The sequence below is a fragment of the Sapajus apella genome, unplaced genomic scaffold, assembly GCF_009761245.1.
Source record: "Sapajus apella isolate SASKATOON/1434 unplaced genomic scaffold, GSC_monkey_1.0 scaffold127, whole genome shotgun sequence".
NCBI lineage: Eukaryota > Metazoa > Chordata > Mammalia > Primates > Cebidae > Sapajus > Sapajus apella.
The window spans coordinates 2,565,310-2,577,583 of record NW_022437067.1 but is presented as its reverse complement, the minus strand read 5'-3'; the positions used below and the strand labels follow the sequence as shown (position 1 = coordinate 2,577,583).

Below are 12,274 nucleotides of genomic sequence, written 5' to 3'. Positions count from 1 at the left end.
CTGAGAGGTGGAGGGATAGTCCTGGCCCCCTTGCCCACAGGCGAGCGCAAGTGCCCAGAACCACTCACTTGGGAGGCCCAAACCAGCACGCCCACTGCCACCACAATTAAGACGACGCACGGGCTCCTGCTGCGAGCTGAGCGCTGTGCTGGCTCCGGCACCCGCACCGCTTTCCTTCCGTCGCCACTGCTCGGTAAGGAGCGTGGAGGAGCAAGGTCCAAACGGAGAAATGGGGCGTTAGGGCCGGGGTCTGCAGTACCTGCCAGAGGGGGGTGGGAAGCCCTGGAGGAGATACCAGATCCTCTGCCCTGGACCCTTCAGCCCACAGAGCCCCTCCCCATCCAGCCGGGGCAGTGTGCGCTAAGCCTTCTCATAGCACAGAGCCAGCAGCGGGGGGAGCCCATGGCTGGAGTGAGAATCAGAAACAGCCACAGGTGGGAGTGGGCGGGGCCCAGACCCCAGACCCCAGACCAGCCTGGCAGGACTGTCCAGCCACCTGCAGAGCCTGACGGGCTACCTTAGGCTCCGCCCTGCCCCTCAGCCCTCCAGGAGCGTGGGAAAACTGCAGCTATGGCCAGCAGGGCGGTGGGACCCAGTTCTTAAAACGGAAAACCCTGAGGGGCCCTTGCTCAGCACCCCCCACAGTGGGTGGGAATGCAGCCTCCTGCACGGACTTCAGGGGCCAGCACCGAGCTGTGCTGGGGGAGGGGGGCCTTGTGGGGGAGGGGACGCTGCCCAGCGGGCTGGGCCAGCCAGGTGTCCCATTGAGCCCTTCCTGCAGCCATGGCTGAGTGCCGGGCAGGACTAACTCTCCCTGCCTCCGTGTAGGGAGACTCGGAAAGCCCTTGGGGCTGCCTTTCCCGCCCAGCCCCTGAGTGCTCTCCACTCCTGGCTGCGGTCGAGCAGCCTTCACCTCGCCCCTCCTGACTCCCCCTCCCCAGAAGCCATCTGGGCTGCCTGGTGGTCAGGAGCCCAGATGCAGAGGCGGCTGCCCCCACATACTGTGAGCATAATTCTGGGCGAACCGCTTCCCTCCCCGCGCCTCAGCCTCTTTGGCTGTGAAATGGTAAGTGATGGAGTCAGCCCTGTGGGCTGCTGGTGGGTGCAGGAGTTAGCTAAACCCAGCGCCCCGAGCAGGGTGCCTGGCTTGAGGAGACTGTCTGTGTGCACAGGTGATGTTATCAGAGGTATCGAGATCCCCAGGGGGGGCCTGGCCGTCCCAGGGGCACCGAAGTGAGCGCTGTGGCTCCACCCCATCTACTTGGCACATGCCAATTCTTGGAAATGACACTCCAGGGACAGTGCCGGCAAAGCCCAAATCCACACACTGCATGGAAATGACCCTCCAGGGTCAGTGCCCAAATCCACCCACCCGCAGATACGCCTCGCTGCATGGAGGAGGCAGGCTCTGCAGACCCCAGGGCCGGCCTCGGACACAACGCTTGGCAGCAGAGCCCCTGCCTCTGCCCAGGACAGGATTTCAAATCAAAGCCCCCACCGGAGCACAGGGAAGCCGCCGGCCAACCTTGGCAGAGACCTCACCAGCGGGGCCAAGTCCGTCCCCTCTGAGGCCCTTTGGAGGCTGGCTGGCTCTGGCCACTCACATCCAGAGGGGTGGGCACACCCAGACTGCCCAGCCCTGAGACCCGCCTCCTGCCTGATGCTCCTCCTGGCCCTGGCCAGGTGGGAACCCCCGAGCAGACGGTGGGGCGAGCTCGGCCTCCTGAGGTACGGGAAACGCGGCCACCTCCTCTCCAGCCCGCAGCCCGCAGCCCGCAGCAGGCGGGGAGTAGGGGAACTCACCGTCCAGGTGGCCGACTTGGCTGTGCTGGACTGCTGGAAAGTGACCTCGAAGTGGTGGGGCCCGGGGTAGTCGGTGTTGGAGGGGATGACAGGTGCCGGCGACATGGTGTCAAAGGTGGAGCTGGGCTGCGCATAGGGCGAGTGGGTGGGCACGCTGGCAGCATGCTCCGGGGTGTAGGGGCTGGCCGAGGCCGCGCGGCTGCCCATCTGGTCCATGGTGCTGCTCAGCAAATTGAACTGGGCCTGGCGCGGGAGAGGGAGGAGGGAGGGGAAACACACACAGTCAGTCCTCCTGTCCCGTCTGGGAGGTGTCCTGTTACAGGAGCCTTAAAGGGCCAGCGGCTCCAGTCATCCCAAATATTTCCTCGGGTCTCCCCCCCATCCCAACAGGCCACTACTTGCGTTGGGATAAACTGACATATTCACCTCGCCCTCCCCTCCATCAGCCTCCTGGTGCCAGGGTTTCTGGGGATCCACCCAGCCGTTGATGGGGTGGAATCCACTCTTTGCACACCTGGAGGGGAGGCGTCCGGGCGGGGGGGAGGCTCCCAGGCCCGGATGCCCACTTGGGCTCCGCTGCATGCTCCGGGCCCACATCGGGGTCTGGACCTCACAGCTCAGAGTAGGGAGCTCCAGACCCAGGGAGCCAGGCAGTGGTGGAGGCGGGTTGGGCACCGATGGGCCCTGAGTGCAGAGTGTGCACATCCAGCTTGGGGTGCGTGGGCACCTTGAGGTGCTGGGGACCAGATCTGGGCCCTCGCTAGGTCCGGCCCTCCAGGTGGTGGGATACTGTGGGCCCTACTGGTCAGTGGCTGGGCCCTGTTTTCCCATGTGGGCGGCCTCATCTCCCACCGGACGGCCCTACTGGTCAGTGGCTGGGCCCTGTTTTCCCATGTGGGCGGCCTCATCTCCCACCGGACGGCCCTACTGGAAAGGCAGCTCCATGCTCAGGGGCTGGCGAAGCCCCACCCCTGCTGCCCCCTGGCCCGGGGTTCTCTTGCTGGGCCCCCACCCGCAGCTCCCCCACCAGGACCACACACCAAGGAACAGGAACCCCTGTGGGTGTGTCCCCTGCACCACCCTCGGTGGGGCCCCAGACCCCGGCATGGATCAGCGTCTGCCAGGAGCTTAGGGGAGGCCCCAGATGAGGGAGCAGTGCTGGCCCGGTCTTGGCGTCTCAGACCCAGGGCAGGGCAGCCTCACTTGAAGGGAAGACCCTCCTTCCAAATCCGGGGGGGGATGCTGGAGGGTGACACAGAGCGCTGCACCGCCGTCTCCCTGCAGATACATAAACAGCTCTTTCCCTGTGACGCCGGAGGTGTAATTCGAACAAGCCCCTCTACCCCTCTCCCCCCGCCTGTGGTGGGCACCATGGTTGTCTCTATTTTGCAATGAGGAAACTGAGGTATGGGGCTGGGAAGATGATTGGCCCCAGGTGATCCAGTGGCCCCAGCAGACAGCACAGAGGTCATCAGCAGTCAGCAGGGCACAGGCTGAGAACCCCAGGTGGTGAACTGGGACTGCAGGGCAGGGAGGGGCAGAGCCAGGTGTGGGGGGGGTCCCTCTGCCCTGTGCCCCTCTTCAGAGAAGTTGTGGCGTGCTGTGAGCGCATGCTCTGCTCCCACCGGCCTGCCTCCTCCAGGCCAAGAAACAAAGGTGCATCCCCCGCACACGAGGGTGCAGGGGCCAGGCCGGCACCCCCAGCTCAGCCCCTCCCTGCACCTCGGCCTCCTCCATCAGCAGAGGCTGGGCTTAGTGACCTAGAGGCCCTGGGCTCTGCAAGTCTAAGGGCGCACATCCACTGAGGTCCCTGACGAGGACCCCAGGCCTCCAGCCCCTCTGGCATCTGAGGGAGGAGGACGCCAGGCAAGTCCAGAGATTTGGTCCCCTCTGAGTCCTCTACTGAGTCCTCCACTGAGTGCTTTGCAACATGGAGGCAGCTCAGGCTGGGATGCTGGAGGGGCAGGAGGCAGAGGACTTGCGCTCATCAAAGCCATCGTCACTGTTCCCAGGGCCACCACAGGCCAGGCAGGCAGTTTCCCTGGGTGCTCTAGCCCAGGACGGCCGACAACCCCCAGCAGGCCTGAGCTGCCAGGTCCGACCCATGCCCTGGCTCTACTGCAAGGGCCTTGGCACGACGAGGTCTTGGCTGAAGCTGCCATCATCTGGAACCATTCAGCTGGCCATGAGCTGTCAACCTGGGGAGCCCACCAACCAATGGAATGGGGACCCCCCGCAGCACAGGACCTGCCCCCTCCCCGGTACCACTGCGGCCTCCTTCCTGGCTCTGCCACACTCCCCACCACCTTCCGAACTCCCTGCACCACGGGTCCTTCCCAGGAGCCTGGGGTCCACGGACCAGGAAATGAAGAAAGAAACAGGTGTCTCTACAATGGCCTCTTACTCCGTCATAAGACAGAAGGAAGCTCCCACATGCTGCCGCGTGGATGGGCCTTGGAAACAAGGTGCCAACTTAAAAACATCAAGGGGGGGACACCTGTAACTCCAGCACTTTGGGGGCCGAGGCGGCAGGATCTCTTGAGCCCAGGAATCTGAGGCTGCAGAAAGCCAAGATCACGCCGCTGCCCTCCAGCCTGGGAGATAGGACAAGACTTTGTCTAAAAAAACAAAACCAAACAAAATAAAGCATCATATCCCAGGGAGGGGTGACCCTCACCTCTCCTGGCTCCTGGGCTATTGTGACGGGCTCTGGGGAAGCAGCCGCTGCCCCCCTCAGAGAAAGGTGTAGAACAGCCCCTCCCGCTCCTCCTGGCTGGCTGGGCACCGGTGAGCTGCCAGCAGGCTCCTTCCAGAAAGGATGGGCCCTGCCTCGGCCACACATGTGGGAGGTTGGGGTGACACAGGGCAGTGCCAAGCTCTAGACGCGCAGCACAGGCCCCTCCCTGGAGTCCCCGGCTCCCAGACTCCTCACCAAGGCCCAAGACGCCCCCGAGGTGCCTGAGACGCGCTCCTGACCGCAGGCCCACAGCCCCGCCTGGGGCCTCCACTGCTGCTCTGCACAGGACTCCTTCTCCCCAGCCCTGTCTGGGCTCAGAGGTCACTGGTCCGAGGGGTCAGCCCTGGCCACACTGGCAGGAGCAGCCCCTGGGCTTCAGGCGTTCTCTCTCGTCACCCTGTCGGAGCATCTTAACAGCCATCCTCTGGCAGGGTAGGCTCACATGTACCCCAAAACCTCTGAGTCCCCTACTGGGCTGGGAGCCTCCAGGGGCTCTGGATAAAGGGGCCACTGGCCACACGAGGGAGCACGTGAAGTGGGGACGGAGCTGAGCCGAGTGTGTGAGCGCACCCCACTTCCAAGGGCTCAGGGCCACAGAAAGAACGGAAACGCCTCAGTCATCATTTCCTACTGATTAGACTGGAACTGCCACCGCTGGGGGAAATACGGGAAATAACTAAACGCCTTCCACCATTTCCTTTACACCTTTTTGAATTCGGCTACTAGGAAAAGCAGAATGACACACGCGGTTCCCCCTCAGTCGGTGCTGTCATTACAGAGGCTGCTCAAGAGGCTCGCTGAGCAAGTGAGCTGGCGACCAGCGGACAGCTCCCCCCGCCCAGCGGACAGCTCCCCCCGCCCAGCGGACAGCTCCCCCCGCCCAGCTGTCCGGGAGTGAGTATGGGACGTGAGCCGGCCCCTCCCACCACTGGGTGCCTGGTGCCAGCCTGCCCACCCTCCCCTCTCCATGGTGCCCTCTCTCTTCCAGGTGACCAGCGGTGGCCTTTCTGGAAGGGGCTTCCCTGTTCGGGCCTGGGCTGGCTTTGGGGCGGCAGGACTTCCCCACCCCTGACTCCTCTGAGCCTCCTGGGTCGGAGAACTGCCCGGCTGAGGCCTCTGAGGTCAGGACAGCAGGCGAGGGCAGGCCGAAGCATCCCCCAACTCCTGTCCTGCTCCATCCCTGAGACCAGGACCGCAGTGGGGCAAAGAGCCTGAGCCTCCCTTGTTTGGGAGAAGCAGGACGCAGACCCACGACAACGTGGTTCATATTTTAACTTGTCCACATTCTTGAATGATCTGAAGACGATGCCAAGGCATTAGTCATTGAGCCGAGAGGAGAGGAGCTGATGGAGTCTTTGTGCCCAGCACAGCCCAGCGGGAGCGAGCCGGGCCATCGCAGCAGGCAGCCCTGTGTGCAAATTCTGATTCGTGGCGAAGTGTCAGGACGGCAGGCCTGAGGCCCTCTTGGCACCCTCCTCCTCAGCAGAGCCGCCTGGGCAGGGCCCCGATGTTGGCCTCTCCCTTTGGTTCTCTCTGATCCTCACACTCAATGACACGGGGTGTGGGCCTCCGAAGCCCTCTCCACCCCAGGGACACCTGGCCTGTCCTTGTACCCAGGGGACACTGTCCTCTGCTCCCTGACTGTGGGTCACAACCCACAACCCCCGTGGGTGGCAGAGGTTTTGCAGCTGCAGCTTTGAGTGTCTGGGAAGTGTGGGGGGCTTTCTGGGTCGCTGTCCTCCCACTTAGGCCTCCCCAGGCGTCTTCCAGTGGCCCCTCCACCTGGCTCAGAGGACTCTGGTCTTACTTTTCCTGCCTGGGGGCACAGAGCTGTGCCTGGGGCCTGGCTCCTGCCCGGGGTCAAGCTGCTGAAGTGGGAAACCCCAGACCTAACCCAGGCCTGCACAGGAGCCCAGGGTCTCCCAAAACCAGAGGCCCCCGGAAGCCGCAGGGAGGGACCCCGGCCAAACCAGGACTTTTTTGGCTTGTTTTGCTTTCAACAAGAGCTCCCAAGATAGTGGGCTAATTAGGACATGCCCGGCCCGCGGCGGCCACAAGTGCCTACATGTGTGTGCAGGGCTCCTGGGCCTGACCCAAGGAGTGTACGGGAGCCAGGGTGCCAGCGGGTGGCCTTCCCTCCAGCCTCCAGGCCGCGGAGGCACCAGACCCCACTGGGGCCCCAGGGCCTTGTTGGAGGGGGCCAGCGTGCTCTGCCAGGGCAAATCTTGCAGTCCCCCACTCAGGGGGCCTCGTCTCTCCTCCTGCAGAGGTCTGGGGGCCTCCCTGGGGGCACCTTTGCTGGATGAGCTCTGGGCTGGAGGCTGGGGGCCGGGGCGTGGGCAGCAGGCAGTGGTAAATGGGGCTGCTTTCTGGCCTTGGCCAGTCACAGTTACCGACACAGTTCCCAAGCCTCACTCTTTGATTCACCCATGCCCCTGGGGTGGCAGCAGGCTGGTAACCTTGCTCCAAAATGAGGGGTCAGAGAGGGATAGGCCACCCAGGAGCTGGGCCCCCTCCAGGAGGCCATGGAGGGTCCCACCTGCCCCTGGCCTGCCTGCCTGCCTGACAGCAGAGAGGAGCAGTGTGCGGAAGCAAGAGCTCAGCCACGCCCCCCAATCCAAGCCCCCGGCACCTACTGTCGGCCAAGCTGGGGATGATGACGTCTGGGGTCTGGGGATTCCCACAAGGTGGGCAGGAAGTGGTGGCCAGGGCTGCCCATCCCAGAACAGCAGGTTCTTCTGGGTCTACTGATGCCCCCATGCCACCACCCTGGGAACCAGCCTCTCTGCCCATCCAGGAGAGGGGCAGGGGAGGCCTCCCAGGGACCCAGGGCAGCCAGGCAGGGCTCTGAGGTCAGGAGTCCTTGGGCCAAGTCCCAGCTCCACTTGTGTGACCTGGTCCATGGCTCCACCTCCCTGGGCCTTTGTTTTCTCATCTGCAAAATGGGGATGAAATCCCAGCACTTTGGGAGGCTGAGGCAGGCGGATCACCTGAGGTCAGGCGTTCAAGACCAGCCTGACCAACACTGTATAACCCCATCTCTACTAAAAATACAAACAAAATCTAGCTGGGTGTGGTGGTGTGCACCTGTAATCCCAGCTACTCGGGAGGCTGAGGCAGGAGAATCGCTTGAACGGTGGCGGGGCGGGGGCGGAGGTTGCAGTGAGCCGAGATTGCGCCACTGCACTCCAGCCTGGTTGACAGAGCAGAACTCTGTCTCAGAGAAAAAAAAAGAAATCAACGTGCGCTTCATAGGATGGCTGTGGGGATCGGGAGGGTCCAGAGAAACAGTACCCCGAGGCTTTGACTCTCCCGGGAGGCCTCCTGGAACCAAAGTCCAGGAAACTCCTTTGCACAACGCGTGACCTCCATGCCTTGGCACAAAAATCCAGCCAGGAGGAACTGAGGCTGGGCAGGCTCCGCTGGGGACCAGGGACAGGAATCCAGATTCACTACTCAGAGGACAGTCGCTAAGCCCTGGGCACAGGGACAGATGGGGAAGAGCAGGTGCTTCTAGGGGCAGCTGCTCACAGGGGCCGGGGGCTCCTTGTTCCCTGAGGTGTCCTGGCAGCCATCACCGAGACAACACTCAGAAACTCTTGGTTGGATGAAACAGACCCCGAAACCCACATGGGCTGTCCAGCCCTGGCGGCCTTCAGAAGCCACTGGGGGACGTGGCCACGGTATGCTACAACCTGCCACATCAGCCACAGCCCCCAAGCCCAGACAGTGCCCAGGGTCCAGACTGCCTTCCCCCAATGTGGAGGGTGGGGGCAGCCTCGGCCTCCCAAAGTGCTGAGATTACTTGAAAGACTCATTGCCCTTACCGGGCAGGAGCTGGAGGAGAGCCGGGCCCCGAGCCCCATCGTCACCTCCTGTCCCATGGGGCCCATCCTCTTTCAGATTAAGTTGGATTTTGTGGTTTTGTTAAAAGATTTCCATTTCACATGTTGACTGTTTAAAATGTGTAAACCGTCTTGAGCGATTCTTTTTGTTTGTTTTTGAGACGAAGTCTCGCTCTGTCGCCCAGGCTGGAGTGCAGTGGTATGATCTTCGCTCACTGCAACCTCCGCCTCCCGGGTTCAAGCGACTTTCCTGCCTCAGCCTCCTGAATAGCTGGGAATAACTGGGATTACAGGCATGAGCCACTGTGCCTGGATAATTTTTGTGTTTTTATTAGAGATAGGGTTTCACCATGTTGGTCAGGCTGTTCTTGAACTCCTGACCTCAGGTGATCTGCCTGCCTCAGCCTCCCAAAGTGCTGGGATTACAGGTGTGGGCCACTTGAGTGATTTTTTAGATGCAGTTGGGAATTAAATGATTTTTTGAAGCTTGTGTCTCTGTTCCCCGCTAGTTCGCTCCTCTTGCTTCCTGGTATCCACGGCATCTTTTATCAGGGCCCAAGATAGGAAGACAGAACGCAAAGCGATGCACAGGTGGTCACGGCTGTGCCTCAGGTGACAGAGGACAGATGTGGTGCTGTCCAGAAGGGAACGTATTTTTTAGTGGAAATGATAACGGAAACCTGCCAGCAAAATTCACAGTGGCTCCGGCCACGTCTCCAAAGACCATGGTTTCGGCTGACTCATCCAGCGGAGGAGATGTGGTGGAGAAGGTACTTCCAGCCTGGCCCCTGCCCTGGGCCCAGCAGGGGTGGCGGGGGGCACAGTCCCTCATTCCGAAACCTTTGTCTCTGCCACGAGTGCACAGAGGCATGAAAGATGGAGCTCTTGCCCCTTAGACGGTAATCACAGCTTCTCGAGGGAGCCCCGTCTCCTGCCTTGTTCCAGCGCTGCTGATCCACACCCCAAGCTTTTGTTGATGCTGTTCCCCTTCTGGAACCCCACCCATCTCTGCACCTGTACAGTGTCTCCAGGCTCACCTCCTCCCAGAAGCTTCCCAGGCTCTCTCCAGCTGTTCCTGAGGTCCAGGGCTTCCTCTCCCGCCTCTCAGTGAGCTTCATAATAGACCTGGGCCATGTGGGCTGAGATCCCCGCCCCGTCATCCAGCCCTGGCGGGACCACGGGCCTTCACTTGAGCTGTCTGCCTTGGTCACCTCGTGGTGAGGCAGGGCATTCTGCCTGTCGCTGAGGGTTTCTGTGAGGCCCCGGGAGACTAAACTGTGTGAAGACGTGGGAGCAGCGCCTGTCACACAGGGCGCTGGTACTGCCACAGGCTCGCTCTCCACTGTCCCGGGTGGGCACAGGCCCTGCGCAGATCGGACGAGTTTCCGAGGGAGGCATCCTCCGTGCAGAGGCAGGTATGGTCCCACCAGATGGGAAGGAACGAAAGGAGCCGGTTGTTTCTGTTCTATTGGAGCTGGGGACGCATGGTTTTGCCTCTGGCTCTGAATTGCTCACTCCTGCAGGAATAGCCTGGCCACGTGTGTCAACCCCGCTGGGCAGGCCCAGGGTCTCCTGCCCTTCACCCTCTCTAAAGGCGAGCCCTGTCTCCCCAGCTGCCTTTGGGGCCCAGCAAGCAGCAGGCAGCCCCCGGGTCCCCGCCCAGGCTCCCCTCCCTTGTCGCCTCCCCCGGCCCACAGGGATCCTGCAAGGGGCCACCAGTGCCTGGAGGAGGCCTCTCCGCAGGGTCAGGGCCGGAGCTTCTCTCCTGTTCCCAAGACTCCTGGCGATGGGGAGGGAGGCCACGGGCCCAAATGCAATGCCAAGCAAAAACCACCGCCACCTACGTCCACCTACTTGAAGGCAGCAGACCACCGTCGGGGCGCTCCACGCCTGTCCTCTCCCTCTCACTCCCTCCTCCCTGCAGACCTGGCCAAGCCCAGCTCCACCCCGGCATCCACACCCCGCTGGGCCCACTCCCCGGTCTGCAGCACCCACTCTGTCTAGCGCCAAATGGGGCCTTGTAGACGCGTCTCCCTCCACACCCCAGGTGACTCCAGATGATTCCAGGGTAGCCTGGTATCCCCCGGGCCTCCACAGACCCCGAATTTGAGCCACCCACTGTGGCCTGGTACAAGGGCCTCACCCTGTCTTCTCCTCAACCCTCACTGCCCTCTACCCACTCACTGCACTGGAGTCTGCTCACAGTGCCTCCGCCTCCTCCCCAGAGCCTTCTCCACGCCCCTCAGCTTCAGCCCCCCCACCTCCCCCATCCTGCTCAGAGCCCACCGCCCCAAAGAGGCTTCCTCCAGAGGCTTGACCCATCAGCCCCTCTCAGACAGGTCACTGGGAGCTGATGCCAGGGGCCAGCTCCCAAGGATGGGACCACTTCCCGGGGCCCTGGGCTTGGCGGGGATCAGGAGACTGGGCCCGAGCACACGGCCTGGCTGTGCAGTCCCCCTTCTCTGTGGAAACGGAGCTTCCTGTGATCCTCATCAGAGTTAGGATCTGAGTCACAGAGGGAGGCACGTGGAAACGCGCAGCAGGGACATCAGCTGAAGCCCAGGCGCCCCGCCGGCCCCTCCCCATCTCCACCTCCGCCTCCTCCCCTGTCACCTCTCCAGCTCTGGTCCCAGCCTGAGCATCCCCACTCCCCACTCCCCTCCCGGCATTTATCCCCCACTCCTAGTTCATTCTGCTCTTCAACTAGGATGACGGGAGCTCCAGACAGAGCAGAGACGTGGGTGCCACAGCACGCGCAGGACGGCCCCAGCAGATGCTTCCAGAAGGCAACGTGTTTGCCAGCTGGAGTCTGGCATCAGGGGTCTGCCCGGAGTCTCCTGAGGGATCAGTTGGCCTCCCCCTGGCCCCCTGGCCTTCTCCCTCCAGCCTGGGCGGGGCTCTGAGCTGTGACCGCAGCCCCTGCAGAACAAGGAGGTCAGTGTCCCCGCTCCCTGGAGAATACTGAGACGAGACTGTTGTGGGTTTTTGAAGAGTTTGCAACTCCTCAAACTCCCTGATCTCTCACGGGCATGTCTGAACTTGAGCCCCAACCTCACCCAGGGGTGAGGGACTGACAAGCAGTCGGGCTCCGGCGGAGGGAGCCCATCCCACCGGGGCGAGACCTCCGGCCCGCCGGTACTTCCCAGGCATCTCCTGGAGCCCGTGATTAAACGGATGGAAATGCCAACAAGATTCGACATGCGTCCGGGGGAGCCCCCTCTCCCGCCAGTGTGCACACAGCACCCTCTGCTCTCACCCGGGCTGAGGCAAGGCCTTGCCCAATCCCGTCAGGGCCATGTGGAACTTTCCACACCTCACACTGGAGAAACGCGCCCCTAGAAGCCCCGCGCAGCTGCCCAGGCCTGTGTCTGTAGGACCATGAGGCCTGCATCTGCCTGCAGCGGCTGAGCCGTCTGCAGTACCCGCTCTGCGTCTAGCTCTACACGGGGGCCTTATAGATGTGTCTCCCTCCACACCCCCAGGGGACTCCTCATCAGATGACTCCAGGGTAGCCTGGTGTCCCCTGGGCCTCCACGGACCCACATTTGAGCCGCCACCGTGGCCTGGTGCAAGGGCCTCGCCTCACCCCCTCCTCAACCCTCACTGCCTTCCACCTGCTTCCACCCTGGAGTCCATTCACGGTGCCTCCGCCTCCTCCCCAGACCCTTCTCTATGCCCCTCAGCTTCTGCCCCCGCCTCCCCGATCCCCGTCAGAGCCCACCTTCCCTGAGAGGCCTCCTCCAGAGACCTGACCCACCGGCCCGGTCCAGCCAGGTCGAGGCGAGGGGCAGCCTGGACCCTGAGTGTCTGCGGGGGCGCCAGTGGGGTGTCCAGGCCAAACCCCCATCAGGCCCTGTGCTGCTGCCATGAGAGGCAGGTGGCCCACGGG

At 62.7% G+C, this 12,274-nt stretch overlaps 1 protein-coding gene across 1 annotated transcript in view; it reads right to left on the bottom strand.

Annotated features, from left to right (window-relative positions):
- Positions 1-12,274, bottom strand: part of TP73 (tumor protein p73) — a 51,773-nt gene that overhangs the window by 25,124 nt on the left and 14,375 nt on the right. Inside the window, exon 3 of the mRNA XM_032262202.1 lies at positions 1,804-2,046. Coding sequence (XP_032118093.1) covers positions 1,804-2,046 — 243 coding nt within the window. The remainder of the gene's footprint in view (positions 1-1,803; positions 2,047-12,274) is intronic.